This window comes from Durio zibethinus, chromosome 1 (genome assembly GCF_047325235.1).
Source record: "Durio zibethinus cultivar Kanyao isolate XHJ-2024 chromosome 1, ASM4732523v1, whole genome shotgun sequence".
Taxonomy (NCBI): domain Eukaryota; kingdom Viridiplantae; phylum Streptophyta; class Magnoliopsida; order Malvales; family Malvaceae; genus Durio; species Durio zibethinus.
In genome coordinates, this window is record NC_143162.1 from 36474398 (window position 1) to 36497769 (window position 23372).

The window sequence follows — 23372 nt, forward strand, 5'->3', positions numbered from 1 at the left end:
AAAAAAAAAAATCCTTTTGTGAGTACATAATGGTAATAGTTAGCATATATCATTTTCAACAAGAATTGCAAAATAATGATATAGGTCAATGCCAAAAACCAAGGGTGTTGGTTCTTTCTTTCTTTCTTTTTTTAAGTGATTTTGATGCACACACAAATCAAAATAAGTGACAATGTTTTGAAAAATGAAGGATAATGACAATAGACATATGTTCATCTCTAGAATGAGAAGACAATGCTCTGCCTTAATTAGCATCTTAATAAATTCATTGTCCATTCTAATTCTAGATGTTGATTGATTTAATTCGGATTTCCAAGATATAAAAATGGAATTAAAAAAGTTATAATATTATTAACTCAAGTGATTGAGTTAGACCGAAATATAAAGTTTTCAATCTCTCTCTCTTTTTTTTTTTAATACGATTTTAATCTCTATTTAAAAATATAATTTTTAAAATTTATACGTGAATTTTTACTCATATATAATGATGATGAATATATTAAAAAATAATATATTAAAAATACTATGATCACTTCTTCGACAATACATTAGATGAGAGTCGACAATCAAAATAGAGTGAGTACGTGGATGAATTGGTCTTGATTTAGCCTAAGAACATTCATTTCAAGCTTTTCTAAGATTTTGTAACATTCAATATTCAACCTGCAATTAAATTCAAGAAATGTGATGTGGTAGCCATGCAATTGTCAAAAAAAGTTAGCTAGTCATTAATGGATAAGTTTATTCATCCAAGTAATAATCACCATCCATCACTCTGGAATTTCTATGTTCTATAACCAAAACAAAAATTTATGTTATGCTACACTAGACAATTCATATTATCTTTTTTTTTTTTTTGGTCATAAAAAGAATGCTCATTTTAACCATTAGAAGAATAGTTCATTTCTTTTTAGTCAAAGTAGGATAATTCATTATGTACAAAAAAAAGGATAATTTATATCCATTCCTTTAATACCTTTTGGTTTGTTTTAGAAAAAAACAAAATCATGTGGTTTTTTTTTTTTTTTACAAAGTTTGAACACATCAATTATTAAAATGTGTTTACTTTCACAAAAGTAAAAATAATTAATACTTTTTTTTTACAAAAAAAAAATCATGATTTAGGTATAGTGAAAGAATTATAAGTGATAGAATTTAAATTTTAAATTTATTAAATAATATTATAGATGATAACGATTTGGATTGGATTGAATTTGATTTGATTTAATTTGTTTAAGATATTATATAATATTATGAAATTTTAAATTTTGTTTCAAATATGAATCGAATATTCATTATATTCAAATCAAACTAATTGAATTTTATCTATTCGATTTGATTTGATTTATTAATTTTTAAATTTTATATATTATTTTAATATAAAATTTTAATATATTTAAATATAATTTGATATAAAATTATTATTTTTATTTTATAAAAATTTAAAATATATATAAAATTAAGAGAAATATATAATTTAGTTCATTTTTTTCTTTTAATTTTTTACCTTTCAATCTAAAATTCGATCCATATCTAATATATATATTTAATGTCTAAACATAATTTGAATCGATTAAAAAAAATCAATTCAAACCGAACTAAACACTATAATTTTGAATCGATTTTTGATTTTTTAAATTTTTTTTACCTTTATTAAATATTACATTTTAAATATGATTATAAAATGTATTGAGTTAAATTATGAATTCAAATAATTAAAAATTTTACTTCCATAATTAGAAGTTTTGCATAACATCATTCTATTGTCATAATTAGAAGTTTTGCACAACATCATTCTATTGTACTTAAAATGATGGCAGTTTATAACAATTTACTTATTTATATATTTAAAATTGTCAAAAATAATTTTTTAATCTTAATTAAATACAATTTTATTTTTAAAAATAAACTTTTATGTTATAAAAAAAAAAGCAATAAAATCCTTTGAAAAATTGTGGCATATTTAGGATCAGTTAATTTAACCCAAATTAACAGCTCCTACAAAGAACCAAAAAAAAAGAAAGTAAAATCTAATATATATTTTAAATTAAAAATTATGCTTGGTAAAATTTCGTTATTACTCTATTTTTAATGGTAAAAATTTTGTTTTTACTGAAATAAAATTGGTATGCCCAATGAGGAAGAGGCCGTAACCCTTCAACCCAGCTACCTTAGGTCCACTGTCCACAGTTGGGGGGAAGACTGGGTAATCCTATTATTTTACTTCACATTTTCTTCCTTGTCTTTTAAAAGATTGGAACTTTGGAACCGGAAGAATGGTCCGCTGACGTCCAAAGTCCCAATCTCTTCAACTGCTGTTTTGTCTCCTGAAAGGTACAAATAGCCTGCGCCGTTCTTCATTTTTCTTTGTCATTTGCGATTGCCATTCTTTTCTTAATCCCAACTGTCAAACTTTAATTCATTTTCTTTCTTTTCTTTTCACTTCCGTTTCTGAGTCTTCCAAAAATCGCAACCAAACAGAAACAAAAAGGATTGATTATTTTTTGGTGGGTTTAATGTAAAATAGATTTGGTCATGATGCAATCCGTGAAATATTGGCTATCAGAGCATCCGTCGATCGTGAACTTCCGTTGGAGCCAAACCCAATCGTTTGGTTCCACGTGGTCCTTCCTCTTCTCCTCCATCGCCGTTTACGTTGTCGCCGCCACCACCCTCCACGCCTTTCTTTCTCTCGTCCTCCCCAAACGCCGGCGTGTCCCTCTCGGACCAATCCCAGCCATCCACTGCCTTTGCATCTCCTTGATCTCCGCCGTCATTTTCGTCGGCACCCTTCTCTCCGCGGCCGCCGAGATTCGTGATACGCGTTGGTTCTGGGGCCGCACGAAAACCATCACCACTCCATTCCAATGGTTCCTCTGTTTCCCACTCGGAACGCGCCCTTCGGGGCGCGTGTTCTTCTGGTCATACGCTTTTTACCTCTCCCGTTTCCTCCACCTCTTCCGAACATTCTTCACCATCCTCCGCCAACGTAAACTAACTTTCTTTCACCTGTCTAACCAATCAATTCTCCTATGCATGTCTTTTCTCTGGCTGGAATTCTCCCAATCGTTTCAAGTCTTAGCCATTTTGTTAGCCACTTTATTATACTCAGTCGTATATGGGTACCGATTCTGGACGGCAATTGGGCTGCCAAGTGCCTGCTTCCCTTTCGTGTTGAATTGCCAGGTGGTGTTTCTGGGGTGTAACTTGGTCTGCCATTTTGGGGTTCTTTTCCTGCATTTTCTAAAAGGTGGGTGCAATGGAATGGGAGCTTGGGGTTTCAATTCTGTACTCAACGGCGTAACGCTTTGGCTGTTCCTCGATTTCTACGTTAAGAGGCATTTGAGAAGGAAATATGCCGATGACATTAGCAGACATGGTGGTTCTTCTTCTTCAGCTCGTTCCTTTGGTAGCTCGGAGTCTGAAATAAAGAGTGAATGAATTTCTTCAGCCACTTTTTTTTTCTTTAGTAGTTCTTGTTCTATAGTTACTTAGTTTATACTTAGTTCAGCGAGATCAATAGGCAAAAATTTCTCATTTTTGGATTTTCTTGCTTCCAATCTGTGAAGTTTGCAACTGTATACATGGATAAGTTGTGTATAAATGAATGAATAAGAATTAGGTGATTTAATTAGATTTGTTTCTTTTAATGCATATATATTTGTTTGATTATTGTTTTTTTTTTTATAAGTTATCAAAAGTAAATTAAAATATTGGTACGTTAAAAATATTTTATTCAATATAATCAAATTATAGAGAATCATAAACCAATAATATAGCCGTTTTATTGTTATTTATATAGTTTATAACATGAATTAATCTATTGACATCAATGAGACAATGACCACGAATTTGTATGAATATTCCTACAAAATTTCATGTGACCTATTATTTCTCTCGTTCAACCCACATGATAAATATAATTACAAAAAAAAAAAATTGTATGAAACAGATATTTCCCTTTAACATACATCTTTTTTCTATTAAAATCATGAACATGTAATTATGTTATTAAAAAAAGTTAATTATTTATTATATATCATATGTATAAATTTATTGAAACAAACTACCATTAGAGATGGCAACCTTATCTGTCTTTGATGGATTTCGATCCAATCCCATAAGGTTGTTTTTTTTTTTTTAATCAAATTTTTGGTTGAATCAAATTGGATAATATTAACAAAAAAAATCAGGGTAGGATTTTATTTTTAAAATTACTTATTTAATTTTATATTTATATATTTTATATATTTATTTAATTTTATATTTACTTTAAAAATAATATTTTTATATTAAAAATATTTTATTAATTTCAATTTGGATCAATTTAAGTATGATTTTATATAATATCAAGTCAAATTTGGGTATAAAAATAAAAAAAATTTTGTTGGATCAAGTTGAGTATAATTTTATATAATATTGAGTTGGGTTCAAATATAAAAATAAAATAAATTTATTAGGTCAGATCGAGTTTAAATATTATGAATATAAAATCGAATAATGTTTCCATCTCAATTTGTTGTTACTCCTAACAATCACCATTTTAATTATCACATGTGATATATAATAAATATATGATTTTTTTAATAATATAATTATATAACATAATAGTAATAAAAATATATATTGACGTAAAATAATTATTTTATATAAAAATTTCAAACGTTTCATGCAATCCTTGATATCATAGAAATCAAAGATTTGAACCTTTAGATTTTTAATTGTCCGTGGCAGCTCATTCTCTCACCTAGCTACTTTTCTATGAAGTTGACAAAGCAACAAAACCTCCTTTAAGAATTCACATTTCAAGTATACATCAATCTTCGGTTTCTTACAAGATACCATTCTATTTGTTCTAAGAACCTTATAAAATATACTAATAGCTTGCATTGCCCAATCATATAAGAAAAAGAATAATAATATATTGTACCAAAAAAATTTAAAGCTATGTTTGATTGTTATTAATATGGTTATCTTTTTGAAAGTAAAAAGTAAAACAATTACCATATAGATGGATATAAATATAAAAAAAACTATAAAACATTTAATTTTTAGAACAATAAAAGTTTAAATTAGCATTACAGTATATCAATTTATTCAATTAGAATCAAGCAGTATATAATTTTAATTTGTATTATCTTAAAAAAAAAAGAATATAAATGATAAAAACATGTTTGAAGTTGTTAGTTCTAGAAAATAAGTCTGTCAGCAATTATCTCAAGTCTCAACCTAATCCGACAGCGATGACGTTAGTACTTTTTATCTAGAAGCAATGCACATGAGTTGAAAAGAATTCTTCTTTTTCTAACACGTGAGCTAGAAAAATGTATAGACTTGAGATTTCCCTGATCAGCGGGGTTTGGTAGTCAAGATTAGCACCGGAGAATATGCAGCTGTTCAACACCCAAAACAAAGGGTTAAGGTTGAAAAAAATCAAGCACATAAAATTCTTGTTTCTTTTTCCAATTTACATATGTTTTGTTGGTATACAAAGACCGGTAGGGACAGCTGCCACATCTTAGATTCTCATTTATAACTCCAACTACATCATGATCAGATTGCCTATCATTTTATGAATGATATAAGATGCAATCTCATGTTCACTTTCTTCACATTCAATTGCATTCAATGTTAAATTAATAATTTTTAAAACATGATATAAATTTAAAAAAATTAAAATTTTACATAATTATGTTCTTATCAATCTATTTATAAATTTATTATTTTACTTTTTTTATTTTTTATATAACATGATTATTATGATTAGTTAATACGAATTACCAATTCGTCTTCATGAATCTAATTTTTTTTTTTTATAGATTTTGTTTCTTTTAAAACAAAAATTATTGTACGAAGAACCTAATAAAAATAATGAAAAATATTTTGATATTGTTAATAAAATTTTTTAATGTTATAAAAAAATTTATTATTGAGATAATTTGATTAATTTCACTATAAATAATACTATAGAAGGAATTGGAGTGTTAATTTGGTGAAAATATAAAAATGGGCTTTAAATGTAGTAGGGCAGGTGAATGGGCCAATTGACGGATTATGAATGAGGGAAGAAGTACACATCCAATAGAATCCTTGATTGGAACGGAAAGCAGTTCCAGAGGAATGTTGCTGCCATCGCAAGATTGATGACGGCTTTGGAACTCTCACCCACAAAACCAATCCATCAAAGCCAAGGCCGAAGCCTGGTTTTGGTTTTCCACCAACTTTACGAGTTTAATGTTCCAACAATAAGGCCGAAAGTCAAAGTCTCTTCCTCCACGTTTTCCTGATTTCAGCCCCAAAAAAGTCGTCACCCGACCGCATTCTAGATTTGATGATTGCCCTTTGCCTTGCCTTCTCCAAATCTTTACATTCGCAATCCCCTGTTTCATTGACCCCGAGGATTTAGACCTTTTTTGTTTTTGTTTAATCATTATCTTATCTCTTTCTCCATTCTGTCCAGTTTCTTCTTTTCAAGACGCGAGGGAGGCACTATTAAGTTTGATTCTTTAACTTTCCTTTTTTCATGTTTTATTGCCATTCTTTCATCTACGGTCTTTGTTGATTTGATAAGATTTTTTGAATTTTTTAAGATTTGGGTTATCTTTGTCTCTGCATAATCTGTGTTAATTTCACAAATTCAATCCGTTGCTTGGGACAGAGTCATATGTTTTTCTTTTTCTTTCTTGATTTATTTTAGTTCAGATTTTCTGCAAATGGACCAATTTCGAATTGCAATGAATACAATTAAAGAACACAATAATTAATATACTAGAAAGGTTGTCTAATAAATAACTTCATGTCACTTGAGTTAATATCTGCAAATATTTTATATTTTTTGTTTTTTACTGCTACTGTTACATATATGTCCAAATCTGTGCCATGCCTTATCATTGGCCTGACTTCATTCAAAGATGATCAGAAAATGGCAAAGGGAAACAATTTTACTTAGAATTGACAGAACATAAAGCTTCTCACTGCTAATTCCAATGCCTTGACTTGCAAGGAGAATCAGATAATTCTAGTAATGTCTTTTTGTTACTTGCAATTAAAGTAATGAATCTGTTTTAAGAGTTGGAAGCTTGTGGTAATGTAGTAAAATGCCAGCTTTTGAAGATAAAGCTGGGGTAAACGGTACAATTTCTGAGGCCACACATTCATTATGAATATCTTTTGTTTTCAAAGGCTAACTATTGCTGGTCAAGATCTTTTTGAAGATTTTTTTTTTCAAGAAATTAGTTTGTCTTTAGCTTTCTGGTTAGTGATTTATTCATGTCTATATTCTTCGCAACTGTAGTTGAGTACTCATCCACAGTAGTACACCTATCTGGTTGTAACCTTGGAAGGATTATTAGCAACATCAAGCTGTTACTCCATTCAAAATATGCCACTTTGCAACTTGTAATAGGAATGAGTAGCGTGGAGTCATTCCTATGAGGATGTGAGTTATCAGTCAGGCAGAGACGATCATTGTCCTAGATGCTTAATTTCTCTAAAGATTCATCCACTTTAGTTCTGCTCTTTGATGGTCTGTGGTATGACGTGTTTGGTTAATGTTTTTCCTATTGTTTAGAATCCGATTTGCGTTTTGTTCTTCAGAGTTGTCATGGATTTTCATTTCACTTGTTATTAGTTTTCTTCTCTGCCATTAAACTCTAGGAACAACTTGAGTGACTCTGAGGCCATTATTGTAGCTGTCTGTCTATAGGTGGGAGAGTCTTTGGACGGCTGCCAGAACAAGATGGAAGTTTGTCGGCCCTTCAAATCTGATGATAAATTAAAGCACCGCCCTTTGACTCCTTTTAGGCTTTTGAGGGGTCTGATATGTCTAGTGGTGTTCCTCTCTACTGCTTTTATGTTGCTAGCCTATTTAGGACCTGCGGCTGTCCTATTAAGAGTTCTCAACTTACACTATTGTAGGAAGGCAACATCCTTCTTCTTCGGCCTATGGCTAGCTTTGTGGCCCTTTCTTTTTGAAAAAATAAACAGGACTAAAGTGGTTTTCTCAGGAGATAATGTTCCACAAAAGGAACGTGTTTTACTTATTGTCAATCATAGAACTGAAGTTGATTGGATGTACCTGTGGGATCTTGCAATGAGAAAGGGTTGCCTGGGCTACATCAAGTATATCCTTAAGAGCAGCCTGCTGAAGCTACCCGTCCTTGGTTGGGGATTTCACATCTTGGAGTTCATTTCAGTAGAAAGGAAGTGGGAAACTGATGAAAATGTCCTGCACCAAATGCTTTCAACTTTTAAGAATCCTCGAGATCCTTTGTGGCTTGCTCTTTTCCCTGAAGGAACTGATTTTACGTACTTTCACTATTCCTTTTGTCTTCTATGCTCACTTTGATACTTCTATAAATGAATCAAACATCTGAAAGATGACGTCCTACCAAATATCTTGATAAAAAAAACTTACTATAATTTATTCGGTGTTGCAGTTGCAGAACTTTCTAATAAATAGAGCTATTTTATTTAGGTTCCATCTTTGCGAATACACGTCTGTGAAATGTTGTTTGCATCTTAAATCAGTTTTTGTATTGTTTTAAACTTACAAATGATAATATTTTTAGAAAAAACCTACTACTCGTTAATTTTCCATGACACGTATTAACATTTCGTTCGCCAATTGATGCAGTGAAGAAAAATGCAGGAAGAGTCAAAAGTTTGCAGCTGAAGTTGGATTGTCAGTGTTGACAAACGTGCTGCTACCGAAAACAAGGGGATTTTGCCTTTGCCTGGAGACACTTCGGGACTCTTTGGATGCAGGTTCATTTAAAATAATTTAAATGCTTTAATTTTGCCTGATGTCATCTTACCAACATAGATTTTCCATACCGCTGGTGACTATACAATCCAGGATTAACTTTTTGGCCGGCATTGTGAATATGAAGGATGAGTAATTCATGGCTTCTATTTCTTTTGGCTTTTTCTTTTTCCACATTTTCTCTTGATACTGCTTTTTGTAAAATTTATACTCATTTATTTTCTTATTTAACTGCAGTTTATGATTTGAGTATCGCTTATAAGCATCAATGCCCCTTCTTTCTAGACAATGTGTTTGGTGTGGATCCATCAGAGGTTCACATTCACATACGACGTATCCCTGTCAAGGAAATCCCAGCATCTAATGTAGAGGCTGCCGCTTGGTTAATTGATACATTCAAGCTCAAGGACCAGTTGCTCTCAGATTTCAAATCTAAGGGCCATTTCCCTAACCAAAGAACTGAAGAACAACTCTCTACTTTGAAGTCCTTACTGAATTTTACAGTGATAATTTCCCTGACTACTTTATTCACTTATCTTACATTTTCTTCCAAGTTGTATATGATATATGTAAGCTTAGCTTGTATATATCTTGCATACATTACTCATTATAAAATTCTCCCAATGCCGGTTCTAAGCTCTGCTAAACTACTGTCTTACCATAAAGGAGCAAGAGATGAATAGTTTTTCATTATAAGACATTTTAATCGCAAGTCACAATGAATTTTTTGCCTTTGAACCTGATCGCAGTGCCCTTGAATTCTCTATGCTGTGATTTTTATGTTGGTTTTTATTTCTTTTGAACTTCTGTCTTTCATTTTTTTTTGGCCCTCTTATGACATTCTGTAATGGAGGATAAATAGCACCTCGAAAGTCATGAGTGAGGCTTCCAAAGTATAAACAGGGCACAGTATACTGGTCAGTAGGACTGTAGGAGGCCACCTGGGAGCTTATTGTATCTCAACTCAACTCTCTGGGCTGACTTGTACGAGAAAGCATACATTCAAGTCAAGAATCAGCTTCTTTAAAATCCATAACCAGGTCGCCCATTGATAGTCTTTGTGGGCCAGGTCCATCGTCCATCACATGGCCATTATAGGGCAGTTAAACGAAAATACACAGTTCGGATTTACTGCTGTCTCCTTGTCAAAAACAAACATGGCTGTGTCTTCAAAAGCGTAGATTTTGTTGTTTTTTACTTGATGTTGGGTTTGTTCAACATAAAGGCCTTAATAGTTTAATAATCGATTCAACCAATAACGGACAAGCTTTGGTCGGCTGCAAGGGTTCCAACTTCCACCAAATGAAGCAAGAAAAATAGAAAACTGGACGGTAGAGAAGTTTTTACTGTTTGGATTGAAGGAAAATTAAAAAATATATATTATCCATGAAATAATTGCAGGAAATATCATCATTAATATTTTAAAAAAGTATATCAAGACAATTAATTACAAAGATAATGCGAATATGAAGTGACGGGTAGTTTTACCTGTTGCTTTGAAGTTTGAAGATAGCGTGTTGTGCTTGAACAATTGAAAATCATAGTAAACAATATTGAAAAAAGCCAAAACTACATAAAAGTTAGATGGTTGGTCCTAATGTCAATTAAAAACATGGTGACCACAGACGATAGTCATAGAAGCGTTGCAGGAAATGAATTCGATTGGTCACCAAGAACTAACCCTACGTTCATGGTGGAAAAACAGGGGACCAGACTCTGGCTGTGGATTTCTCATGTGTCTGAAAAATTAAGTAAATTAACAAATTTAAGTATCCAAACAAAAGGCATCTATATATATATATATATATATATATATATTCTAAGCTTCTAATCTACTCTTGAATCTCCATACTCTGTTACATATTTAATTAAAAAAATATATTATATAAATTATTTCGAATTCACTCGTAGACAATGCATCGATCTTTAATAAAGAAACAAATTGCAAAATATAAAATATCCAATCAATTGCAAAGTTAGGGACAAAGAATTCATATGACATCATCAGTTAATAAATAGTAATTAAATGGTCTTTAAGAGGGTGAATATCGATCAATTAAGAGAGATTATGGGGAATGGTGGAAGTGTGGAAGCAAGCCCGTGGTGATGGTGGTGGTTAAGTGGGAAAGGGCGTGTTGAGAATCGGAGGTTGTGCCCATATTGGCCACGTCCGGGGGATCAAATCTCTTTGTTGCTTCACGACACCATGATTAGCAGTAACAGCAATCAACAGTAGCCTGAATCTTAAACCCTCCTTTCCCTCTGCATCACTTGATGCTTCTCATGCACGTGCAACCATCTTCCCTCTCATATTTCTTTTGAATAAAACTGCTTAAATAACACTTTCTATAGCAAACTATGAAGTAGTAAAACATAGTGCATGTGTTTTCGAAAGTCTAAATCGATATGAATTTGTACAATTAAGGTGATTAGGAAATTGATAATCTTATAATTATGTCATGAGATTAGTGAATTGACAAGTACTTTTTTTTTGTTTATTTATATAAATAATTTGAACTCTAATTTTTTAGTGCAATATGGTAGTGATTTAGCGTGTTGTAACACTGTCCAATTATACATGACAGTTTTCATGCATAATCTATGCATGAAATGACAACTAAATCAAAAGAAATTTAATATTTTACGTATCTCATATCATGAGTTTATAGATTTTATATTTGATTTATTATCTAAATTAATATAAAGAATTTATATTTAATATATTGTTAGTGTATAAATATTATACATTGTTAGTGAATTCATTAAAATTTTTTAAAATTTTAAAAAGTAAATGCATTTAATTCTAAAAATATATTTAAAATTAATTTTTTATGAAATGTCATTGTAGAAATAACTGATAGTGTATTTACACTAATTGTGTTTCAAATATAAATCATAAAATCAAACATAAATGTAAAAATTTTGATAATTTACTCAATTCTCTCAAAGGTAACAAAAAATTCTAAGCTTGTTCACGGAAAGATAGGAGAAATTTCATATATTTGCAAGTAAAATTTATGGAGTAGAGGAAGTGGACCCTAATATATATACAATCACTTTCTATATTAACTCCCCTCACCATCCCAATTTCCTTCATCAAATCACTCCAAATCCTTCCCATTTATCTCAACCTCTCCTTCCTCACAAAACAATAATGGCGATTTCCTCTGGGGTTTATCTTCTTTATCTCTTGAATCTCTTCTCTTTTGGTAAATGTCTTCCCTTTATTTGCATGAGAACTTAAGTGTATTGTAATCTGTTTTTTTCTTGCTTCTTTTGATAGTTTATATAACAAAAAACTTATCTTTTCCACTTAAAAATTGATTTTTTTTGTGTTTAGAATCAGTATTCAGTCAATGCTTTAAGCTTTTGATTCGAATAACATTGACTCAACTTTCCTTATAATAACAATTTCAGGGATGATATTTTCTTCAGCAACCCTTTTTACACTCCAAAACCATTGTAGTTTCACTGTATGGCCCGGTTCTCTCTCCGGAAATAGTGCTGCCCTTGGTGATGGTGGTTTTGCATTGTCACCTGGTTCATCAGCGCAATTCCAGGCTACACCTGGTTGGTCTGGTCGCTTCTGGGGTCGAACTGGCTGCAAATTTGACAACTCTGGCTCTGGCAAATGCAAAACCGGTGACTGTGGTGGCGTTCTAAAGTGCACATTCGGTGGTGCCCCACCCGTCACCCTGGTAGAGTTCACCATTGCTGGAGGCTCCAGTGATAAAGACTTTTATGATGTTAGTCTTGTGGATGGTTACAACGTTGCCTTAGGTGTCAAGGCAGTTGGTGGTTCAGGGGATTGCCAATATGCAGGTTGTGTCACGGATCTTAATACAAATTGCCCCGCTGTGTTACAGGTCATGGATTCGGGTTCCATTGTCGCTTGTAAAAGCGCCTGCGCTGCGTTTAACTCGCCAGAATTTTGCTGCACCGGCGATCATGCAACTCCTCAAACTTGCCCGCCAACACAGTACTCAGAGATGTTCAAGAAGGCATGCCCCACAGCTTATAGTTATGCTTATGATGATGCTACAAGTACTATGACTTGTACCGGATCGGATTATTTGATCACATTTTGTCCAACCGGATCATGAACAAGATCTTGATTGATGACCATGGTTAGGATAAGCATTTATTTCGAATTTATTGCTTTCTTGGGTAAATTTGATTGCATTGTTATGTTTAGTTTACAATATCGAAATCAATCGTTTGCTGTATCTGTCCAAAATTGATGAAAAGTTTGGCCTTTTTAGTCGGCAATTTTTTTGTGTTTTAAAGATTGTGGTTGGTTTGTTTGGTGAGAAAATGGTGTATATATGTGAATGCATTTTTTGTTCAATCTAATGAAATCCAAGAACCAAAGATGAAGAGATAAAGCCATAAGCTTGGCATGAGCCACAACTTTTATGGGGGTGGTTGGCTTGCATTTTAATAAATTTCATGTCCCTTCTTTTTCAATGTCGTGGATTTCTAGTCATGGGACTTCGACAGCGAAATATAAAAAAAAAAAGAGCCTACTTTGGGAAAGATTTAAACACAATTGACAATTCATTCATCAGATCCCAAATTGAAATTGCTTTAGATTATGCACCATTTAAGAAAAGAAAGAGGAGCATAATAATAAACAGAAAAATATGAGACATTTCATTTCCTTTTAAGGCCTTCGGCCAGACATTGGTCACTCAGCTCGGAAGAGCACTTTTTTTTTTCTTTTTCCTTGCTTTTCAATACATTTTCAATTTTCTCTACATGCTGCTTTCATATTGGAAAGCCTAATCCTGCCCAAATTTTCTACTTGAATTTTGGGCCAACCACAAATAAACTCTACACCTAGGGGCACAGTATTAAGTGCCATCTTTCCTACATTAGAACCCTAGAAAATTACAAGCCAAAATTAGAAGAAAAGGAGGGGGAGAATGGAAGGATTAGGGGAAAAAAAAGGGACTAAAACTGCCTGTATTTTACAGACATTGACATTCCTTTCAAAGACGTATTACTTGAAAATAAACTACTACGCAATCGATTAAACCATGAAAGCTTCATCTCACCAGAGCCGGTGCATTGGCCATCACCTTCCTCCTCGCTACTAAAGAGAGTTTGGTCTGAGCAGTCTAGTGATGCTCCACATGCTAAATTATATGACATGCAGGCTGAATGGCATACCCGTAGTCTGTTGTCCCCATCATTATCACATTTTTGGATTGAGATCTGGTCATATAAGATTAGCATTAAAGTCAAGCTCACATGATTGGCTATCAAGAAACTATAAATTACAAAAACCATGGCAACTACTTAAAAAAACAATGTTCGGAAACGGAAGAGCAGGGATGTGCTACTTTACCCAGCAGGCCAGTTGCTTGGCAGCTGTATCACAGTAACTGCTCCCAAAGAGATTATTAAACAACTTTCGAGCACCACCAGGGAATAGACGATGGTAATTAGGCATGACAACAACTTCTTCTAGCTGCTGTAATATACTTGCCTCACTGGGTGCACAGTGTTGCCCGGACAATTCTCTCTCCAACACATTTTTGCATACTGAAAGACTAGAGAGGAGAGTGGAGCTGTTCTGGCAGGTGTAGCCCGCATAGTCAGAGCAGCGGAACTCACAAACTCCATTGTCACAGACCCCACCATGAAGGCTGCATTGTTCATCACAAACAGCTGCATATAATTCCAAGTAAAATGTTAAGAGAGAAAAACACATGGCATTAATTGACTGTATTTATCTCCTGATGTATGCATGAGAACGTATTAGATATAACACAGCATGAAATGGTCTCAATAATGAAATGAGAACCTTAAAAGGACTACGAATGTGTTACCCTATTGAAACATCACTCAACACTTAAGTTCATTCTTCTTCTTCTTCAGAAAGAACACTAAAGAAGAACATATCTTCTATATGTATGCTTAACTATGCAGGGAAAGGCACTTTAAAAGGGTCCTTCCCAAGACACCACAGGACAAACCCCTTCAACTTTTCCTCCACAAACACACAAACTTACAGAAAAACCAATAAAAGGATAGAATATATGTATAATCCAAAAGTCACATAAATAATTATTCAGCAACTATAAGAATACTTTCCAATTAAATAACTAAAAATAAAATATTAAATAAATAAACACATTACCAGTGGAGCAGTCAATGCCAGTATGACCATTTTCACATTCACAGACTCCATTGGACAGGCACTTTCCATGCCCATTGCAATTGCTAGGGCAAGATCCTGAAAATTATATAAGACAAAAAGGACAATAAAAAGTAACATCAGTTTATTGCAAAGGATTTAGATCAGAAGAGATTTCATATACCAAGTTTTATCTTATACATAGCTAAATAATGGAATGGAGAATAATTCTGGAGCTCACTTTTACTACAATCATGACCATGAAATCCAAGAAAGCAATGGCATTTTCCACTGACACATTCACCATTAAAATTACAAGAATTGGCACATTGCCCAGACACAGAAATAGGGCTAGTGCTACAGAGTTCATGGTAAGCAGGACAAATCAGTTCACCTGTAGATAAAACATCAAAAGAAATTATTAATGCATATGGATAGAATTTATTGACTGAAAAGTCAGTAGATCTAAATTACCATTAAAACCAGGGAACTGAACAGGTCCACCAGCTTCGGGACACACTTTCCAAATACCATCCACAGCAACCTAAAAAGAACAATTATCAACAAAATTAATGACCAATTGCATGGCGGAAAGGGTTTAAAGTTCAATATGCAAATCATTATTCGCCCGTTTTGACTTTTACTGTTATAAGCAAAAAGAATATTTCAGTCCGCCAGGCCATGATGGAAAAAGACTTTTTTGTTATTTGGACAGTGCAGTAAATAAGCATTTGCCAGAGTAACTGCATTCCGAAAAGATCACAGCCCACAACTATCAAAACTCACACGCTGCAAGGCTGCTTTTACTAAAAAATTACCAAGTACAAAACTTGGTTTCACAAACACCAATCCATACCTCTAAAGAGTTATTTACACATCTGTGCTGATAACAACCATTTCCTTGGGTCATAGAGCCCCTCACAAAACCAGTACGTACTAAGGATGAAGCCATGCACCTATTTAATCACAAAAGAAAATTCATTAGCCATTGCCCCAAAAGTTCAAACTATGTCTAAGGTAAAACGAAAAGTTCAAACCGTGTCCCAGTAAAGTTTTTAGGTCAAATCTAACCTGGAGTTACTCCCTCTCACTTCACCTAACATTCTGTCTGGGGCCCTTGCACTGTTAGTGTCTGTACAAGATCCATCAGAGTAAGCCACAAAGTATGTGCAATAATCAGCTAGCGAGGACTGACCACCTGCAAAGGTCAATAATAGAAGTTCTTAGACCTCACAAGGAGGACCAAATGAGAAATTCAACAATATTGATAAGTGCAGAATGATTGCATAATAAGCCCATATCTTGAAACCAGTTCATTCACTATCATACGGTTGAATGCAGAATGCAAGTATCACATTAGGAACATTTAGATGTAAACCAAAACTGAAAATGCTATATGTGTAACTCAAAAATTCAAACATTAGTGTATGTTAATAGACTGATTTTCCAATCTGCAGAAATACAGAATTAGTAGAGCATATAGGTCATAAATAGTTCAGAGGGCCACAAAAACATAAAATAGAGAGAAAAGAAAAGAACACAACAAGAACATACCCTTGTTAGCCTGAGGAAAATACCGAGCCCATTGAGGTAGGTCCTCACTATGACTTACAATAGGGCAGTAACCCTCAGCTTCCCTGTTATATGTACAACCAGACAAATTGGTAGTATTGCAATGATATGCTCCCTTCCAGAGATTGCAAGGAGAAGTAACAAAATCAGTCCCCTGGTTGCGACCCCAATCAAGACGATCTGCCATGCTATAGTCAGCTTGATACCATCCACTATCCTCCAACAAGGCCAGAGTCATTTTCGAAACTACTGATCTTGTATCCACAGATCCCGTCATTATCTCATTCATCAAAAGCCTTTTCTCCCAATGAGATCCTACAGCCAAGTCATCACTTAAACATCAAGGACGGAACCGCTAAACTGCTGCATCTTCCATTAAGAATCATATTATGTATTGTACTCTAGTTTTGAGATGGTTTCCATTAGTTAAAAATCCACAACCAACACCTAGATAGAGTGGAGAGAAACACAAATAACAGAGACAGAATTCAATACCTGATGTGCCACGTCCTCCCCCATCTTCTAGCTCTAAGCCCGTAAAATTTTCTGAGAATGCCTGTCAATTAAACTATCATCAACTATTTGTTTGATTTTCTCACTGTTTTTCAATAATCTAAAGCCACAAAACTCAGCAAGACAAAGAAGTTATCAATACCCCATAATGATGTCGTGAGTGCATGACAACATGTGGAAGCACCACACGAGTTACCATCCTCCCAAGCTTTTCATCCATGATCTGTTCAGTAACCTGCACAATGTACACAGAAATGATAATGTGATAGTGAGGCTCTAAAATTGTTTCCAAGAGATATACATATGAGAATGCTTTTTATATTGGTTGTGAAAAGACATAAGCAACAAGTGTCAAAAGAATTCATACAAATACAAAGTATTAAAAGTTCAACTGAACTCCAATTTCAAAGAAGATGATCGAGTCATGAGGGTTTGAGCTTTGAATTAAGAACCAAAATTTATTATGCAAATTGCATCTCAAGGGCATATTCATAGTAAATGCTGTGCAATTACCTGACTACGCCTCCGTTTTCTCTCATCCCTAAAGTGGGCAAAAGCATGCGGGTCAAAGCCAAGAACATGCATAACCTGGATTGAAACAACAATGGAATTTAGGACAGGAAATTTATCTCTATACTCTTCCAAATTTATCAAATTAACATCACCAAACCTCATGGATAAGAGTAGCTGACAGTAAAGTCTCTGCTTCAGCAGTTAAATGTCTAGGAGCGACGTTAACATGACCTACAAAACAGAAGTACACCATTGCTTCTGATTTTAGATTTCTACTGCACAAAACAGCAACATATTCCTTAAGAGATAGGAGAACTTGAAACTACCAGCAATTGCACGGCCCCATTGGTCACGTTCACACGCTACAGCCCAAGCCAAAGTATTGCCAGTGGTAGGTCTTGTAGTCACGAGAAGGACCAAGTCCGCATCAGCAACACCCTCTGCAAGAAAAGTTGAATAAAGATATTGGCTACAAAAGAATGAACCTAACAGGAAAGTGCTCTTAAAGGCCACAATCAAGATGAAAATGTAATTTAAACAACGTAATTGAACTACAATGACAAACCTTCAACATATTCACGAGGAAGTTGTACACCTCCATCTTGTCCACATGCAGAATATCCACTCAATCTCAAATTCCCTTTCACAGGCTCTACTGCCAAGGCTCTCTTGAACCAGTCAGCTGTCTGCCCTAGAGCCTTCATTAAATTTCTTTTAAAAGTTAGCATTGGCTTAATCCTAACTTAAGGCCAAAGGAATGCAAATTTATTAGTAAATGTATAAGGTAAAACCTTGCGAAGGCGTCGACGTTTGTCCTCCCCAGATATATCATCCAGAGTGCAATTATACCAACAGTCACCATAAATTGGAGGATTACCATGCGGATTGCAAGAGGGTGTGCCAGGAGAACTCACAGGAGGCTCCCCAAGCTGGTAAAATAAAAAACCGAAACAACAGAGAAACATAGAAAGCAAACACCAAGTACCCAACATTAGATTCACAACCATGACCTGACCATACCTACAATACTAAGGGTTTACCAAGGAATGAATAGCACCCACCTTCACAATGTCACCAACTTTTCTACAATCTCTATCCTGTGAGTGTCCAACAGCATCGTAATTTAAATATATTCTTATAGGTTGCTTAGCATCCTTTGGATGCCCAAGCAAATCAGAAATCCCCAGCAACGACCTCCCTTTGCGATGGACATTATTTGAGATACCAGAGTGCCCATAAACTTGAGGGGTAACCGAGTAAACCTTACGACCTGGTCTCCTCCTCTGCTCAATTATCTGGTCATGAATACATGAATGTGAGAAAATGTTTTTACTACTTCCTTTTTCTGGGCCTTCCCATTGCAGATGATGTTCCCGAAACTTTGCTGTAGCAGCTTCAAACCATAACAATATCAATAAAATCTGCAGTAGACACCAGAAACGCTTTAGCTTTAAAGGTAAGTGCGCAGACAAGAAACCCCATAATCAGAAACTAAAACCAACAAGTCAAAAAAAAAAAAAAAAACTCTGCAACAATGGATCTAATAAAACCAAACTAAGGGTGGCTAATACCAGCAAAAAGATTAAATTCTTGCAAATCATGAGCTCAAATTCAGCTACTTGATGTGAAGTTGACCCCAAAATTTTCAACTTCAAATAATTCAAAAGTTATAAAATTAAGGGAACAGCAAAAGTGGTAGATGTATGAATCGCAGCTAATTTTCAAAATTTAATAGTTAATTAAACTAAAAACTCACAGTTTTATCCAACAAGTAAGCCCTTAATGAACAGCTTCCAAAAAGGAAAGAACCAAAAAGAAAAAGAATCGTTATGAAAAGGAAATTAAATAGGAAATAAATTAAATAAATAAATAAAAATAAAAATATGAAGTAACGAAATGAATTCCATTTTCATAAGAAGAAAAAACCAAGGAAAAAAATTAAAAGTATTAAACAGAAAAATTCAAAATATCTGTTCCTTTTTCAAACTACTTTTCTCAGTAACCCCAAGAGTTCTACGACATATTTTTTTTCTACAATTAAAACCCATAAATCATCATAGCCTTTTACCATTCAAAAAGTTTGGGTTTTTTTTTTTTTTAAGAAATTTACAGTGAAATCCAAGCTTTACCTCGAATATAACGGCAGCAAATCGAAGCTTGAAATCAAATCTGGTTAAGGTACTTGAACCAAACCGGATTATAACCTCCATGAAATGTCCAAAAAGTAAAGTATTAACTCTTCTAATTCCATCAAATCTCCCTCGATTCTCCAATCAGCTTTAGAACCCAGAAAAACAGCTCTTTGCTCCACATTTCAACTATAAAATGCAACCCCAAAAAAATTTCCAAAAGCAAAACCAAAATTTGCAAAGCCTCTTTCGATTTGAAGAAGCCCAAGCAAACCAAAAAAAAAAAAAAAGATGAGATTATAATGGGGTTTTTATAACTTTCAGTTTATAATCTAAACAGAAAGTGGGTACTCTCAAGCAGTCAATTAACACTGGTAAAAGGACAATATTTCTAAAGTTTTTTTTTTCTTTTTGTTTCTGGGGTTTTTTTTTTTTCTTATTTGTTTGTGTAGAGAGATGAGAAACAGTAACAGTGAAGGAAGGCAGAGAAGAAATAGAGAGTGAGAGAGAGGAGAAGATAAAAAAAAAAAAAAAATCAAAGAAAAAAATCAAAATATTGGTGGGGTGTTTAGACACGACAAATTTTTTTATGGCTTTCTTTTTTTTCCAACGTAGTAAAATAAAATAAACAAAAAAGTTGATAATACAAAATAAATAAATAAATAAATAAATATCAGGTAGCTTTTCTAATTGCCCTTCATGTTTGATTAAATTACATTAATAAGCAAAAAAAACTTCTTCTTTGCCATTTTGCAATGTATATTACAGACATAAATTTTTGTTATATTTTATCTAAAAATGAAAATAGATTAAGAACAATTACTATATTTTTGGGGGATAAAGGATTTAGAGTAAATTTTTTTAGATAATTATTCCACAATTTTTAGTATTATCAATAATTATAAAAATAAAAATTTGAGAGACCTTTTTGTCAGCTTTTTATTTTTAATTATTTTTTTATTTTTTTATTTTTCATAAAAAAACAAAAAATAAAAACACCCATCAATGGATTAATACGATAAGGCTTGGTCCAGTACTGAGTTATCAACGTCATTCTCAAATTAAATAGCAAACAAATGCTGTTTTTTTAGAAAGATAAATTAAAAAAAAAACCATTTTTAGCTATAAAATGTGATCCATATTTTTTATATCCAAATTGAAAGCCACCGTCCATTGATTGATATATTTTATAAGGTTGCGTTGTTGTATTTAAGCCTATAAATATATGAATTCGCCAACTTTAATCTTACACTTTTTTACATTGAGACAATTTTTTTCTATTTAAATGAATGAAAAATATATATGAAAACTATTTTTAATATTAAGATTACAATTTCTTAAAATCTTATTACTATTAGTATATGAATTTGGATTAGAATTTAGTTAATTAAAGATAATTCCCAATATAACTGTTAATTAATTATAATAATATATTTTTAATATTAATTAAAAATTATCTATTTCCGTTAATTCAAATAAATTTTTACATATATTATTTTACATATATTATAGACATTGATATTAACACGACAGAAGTATGGATTTGACCTCAATAAATTTCACAATAATTAAATGATTTTTCAAGTTCATGTAAATCTAAAATTGAATATTGATTTAATGTAAACTTAAGAGAAAGTAGGGAAGATAAAAATATTCGAAATCGATGGGTTTTGATTTGATCTTATTTTTTAAGGTCTAATTTTTTTTTAAATTGAATATTGGATCGGGTATAATAAAAAATTTTAGGTTCGGGATGGGGTCGGGTTTTAGTCAAACCCGACTATATCTTATCCGATATATATATATAAATTATTTATTTAATTTTATATATTTATATATATTTAATTTTATATTTACATTTAAAATAATATTTTTATTAATTTCAGATCGGATCGAATCGAATTTAATTTTATACAATATCAGATCAGATCGGATTTGGATATTAAAAATAAAAAAATTATCAGGTTGATACGGATATATATTTTATATGTTTAAAATCGAATCGAATTCGAAACGAGCAAAAAATCATCCAAACCTGACCCGTTACCATCACTAAGAGAAAGATAATAATTCATCGATCCATTATCTAATTATCACATTTCACATATGCATGCATATCTGTATAAATTTTTGTTCACTTGAAAGATAAGTTTGAACAACTTTAAGAAATTTTTAATAGGGATAATTGTTAGATCTAAAATATACTTCATATTAAGAAGTTGATCTATTTCTCAAGTAATTTAAAAAGGAAATTTATTGGCACTTGCATTTTTTTATTATTAGATTAGATTTTGTTTATATAAAGAAATTTTTATGAGTAATTAAATAAAAATATTTATTGACGTACGGCTCAAAACTTTGAATAGAGATAGCTTCTAATTTTACTATTTTTGTATTGATAGATTAAATTCGATGTCAAAATCAAAGGCACAGGTCGTACAATTTTAAACGGCATTGGTGACAGTCTAACATATGACACTTGGTCCCACAATTTGGATAATATACGCATAATTAAATGACTAGATAATACGTGGCAAATATGTCCTCCATCTAATTTCATGATATAATTTTTTTTTTCTTTTATACGTAATAATGACAAATTTACAAGTGTATCATTATAATATCAAAAGATAAGCTTGATATTAATCCATTTTTTTATATATTAAAAATTTTAATTTTTAAATTTAATTCAATTCATTTATAAAACAAATTTTAAGATATGATATTAAATAAATTAAAATCTAAATCTTAATATTTATAATTTATTTTTTATTATATGATATGATATAATATTAAAATTTTCAATCATGTGATATGATATAATGTTAAATTTTTTAGTTTATAAATCATGATTGTTAATATTTATTAGTAGAATAATGGATTCTTAAATTCAATTATTTGTTTTCTAACTCTTAACATTTTCAAATAAAAAAAAAATCCCATAGCAACATCTTATATGATTGAAAAAATGATATTGGGGATGTTTTGGTAATTTTAATTTTTTCACAAAGTAACATAAAAAAAAAAAGGTGGATTTGGTGACGGTGGTGGTGGTTAATTTGTCTGTAATTCATGGAGGATTTGGTATAACGTGAACAAAAGAATTAGTTTTGGAGCATAATGATTTTGAAAGGGATGGGATAAGCAAAAGACAGATTAGGCATGAAGCAATGGAACGCCATTTGAGGTTTTATTATTTGGGTTTCAAACATTCAAAAAGGTTAACAATAAAAGGTGCTCTTATCTTTTTCCATTTTCTTGACTTCTCACGTCACATAATTTTTAAACAAATTGGAGGTTTGGACGTTACGTGAACTAGACTGTCGGTTTAGAAACGATTCTTATTTGGGTTTATAAAGTTAAAAGGAAAAAAAAAAAAATCTCAATCAAGCAAAAGACAACGATCCAACAATATCTTTGGGCAAAGCAAAGACAAAACTAAGAGGTAGGTTTGTTAGGTTTTGTGTTTTTTCTTACAAAGCTGTCGTAACGATTATTTATTTGGAACATTTAATTGTTAGATTTAATGAAAACATATAAAATTGTCATCAATTTTTTTATTTGTTTAAATGTGAATAGACATTCGAAAAATTATCTTTTAATGAATTATAAAATTAATTAAAGTTTATTTAAAAATATTTTGTTTTATGAAATTATAATTGAATTCAAATATACGATTACGAGCAAAAAATATATCTATACACTAACATCATCTGTTCAAAAATTGTTAGATTTAATG

At 32.1% G+C, this 23372-nt stretch overlaps 3 protein-coding genes and 1 pseudogene across 5 annotated transcripts; 3 read left to right on the forward strand and 1 right to left on the reverse strand.

Moving 5' to 3' along the window:
* Window positions 1-2263: 2263 nt before the first annotated feature.
* On the forward strand, window positions 2264-3632 carry LOC111311387 (fatty acid elongase 3-like pseudogene; annotated as a pseudogene).
* A 2452-nt stretch (window positions 3633-6084) lies between these two features.
* Window positions 6085-9504, forward strand: LOC111312673 (putative 1-acyl-sn-glycerol-3-phosphate acyltransferase 4). Of its 3 annotated transcripts, XM_089767939.1 has the most exons (5): window positions 6085-6496; window positions 7295-7532; window positions 7692-8307; window positions 8636-8766; window positions 9002-9504. In XM_089767939.1, exons 3-5 carry the CDS (start codon window positions 7739-7741, stop codon window positions 9445-9447), a joined length of 1146 nt encoding a protein of 381 aa, XP_089624065.1. In that variant the 5' UTR covers window positions 6085-6496; window positions 7295-7532; window positions 7692-7738; the 3' UTR covers window positions 9448-9504. The 3 variants fall into 3 exon arrangements, with proteins under 3 accessions (XP_089624065.1, XP_022768883.2, XP_022768881.2); XM_022913148.2 differs by lacking the exon at window positions 7295-7532 and having other exon boundaries at window positions 6358-6496; XM_022913146.2 differs by lacking the exon at window positions 6085-6496 and having other exon boundaries at window positions 7403-7525.
* A 2346-nt stretch (window positions 9505-11850) lies between these two features.
* LOC111310847 (pathogenesis-related thaumatin-like protein 3.5) lies at window positions 11851-13031 on the forward strand. Its single transcript, XM_089767949.1, has 2 exons — window positions 11851-11973; window positions 12182-13031. Exons 1-2 carry the CDS (start codon window positions 11919-11921, stop codon window positions 12865-12867), a joined length of 741 nt encoding a protein of 246 aa, XP_089624075.1. The 5' UTR covers window positions 11851-11918; the 3' UTR covers window positions 12868-13031.
* Window positions 13032-13394: 363 nt separating this feature from the next.
* On the reverse strand, window positions 13395-20098 carry LOC111312674 (uncharacterized). The gene is made up of 17 exons (XM_022913149.2): window positions 19634-20098; window positions 18566-18925; window positions 18296-18433; window positions 18070-18202; window positions 17831-17944; window positions 17662-17735; window positions 17505-17579; window positions 17134-17226; window positions 16974-17034; window positions 16461-16793; window positions 15978-16104; window positions 15763-15862; window positions 15381-15450; window positions 15148-15300; window positions 14910-15005; window positions 14115-14437; window positions 13395-13981 (listed from the first exon to the last, which is right to left on the reverse strand). The coding sequence occupies exons 1-17, from the start codon at window positions 19712-19714 to the stop codon at window positions 13718-13720; spliced, it is 2595 nt and encodes an 864-aa protein (XP_022768884.2). The 5' UTR covers window positions 19715-20098; the 3' UTR covers window positions 13395-13717.
* Window positions 20099-23372: the final 3274 nt, after the last annotated feature.

Bases quoted from the DNA above. Each gene is read 5' to 3' on its own strand.
- LOC111312673 (XM_089767939.1), top strand. From the start codon at position 7,739: ATGGAAGTTTGTCGGCCCTTCAAATCTGATGATAAATTAAAGCACCGC. The intron at 8,308-8,635 runs GTACTTTCACTA...CAATTGATGCAG, and splicing joins CCTGAAGGAACTGATTTTAC to TGAAGAAAAATGCAGGAAGA. The intron at 8,767-9,001 runs GTTCATTTAAAA...ATTTAACTGCAG, and splicing joins TCGGGACTCTTTGGATGCAG to TTTATGATTTGAGTATCGCT.
- LOC111310847 (XM_089767949.1), top strand. From the start codon at position 11,919: ATGGCGATTTCCTCTGGGGTTTATCTTCTTTATCTCTTGAATCTCTTC. The intron at 11,974-12,181 runs GTAAATGTCTTC...TAACAATTTCAG, and splicing joins CTTGAATCTCTTCTCTTTTG to GGATGATATTTTCTTCAGCA.
- LOC111312674 (XM_022913149.2), bottom strand. From the start codon at position 19,714: ATGGAGGTTATAATCCGGTTTGGTTCAAGTACCTTAACCAGATTTGAT. The intron at 18,434-18,565 runs GTGGGTGCTATT...TTATTTTACCAG, and splicing joins AAGTTGGTGACATTGTGAAG to CTTGGGGAGCCTCCTGTGAG. The intron at 15,006-15,147 runs GTGAGCTCCAGA...TATAATTTTCAG, and splicing joins TGGTCATGATTGTAGTAAAA to GATCTTGCCCTAGCAATTGC.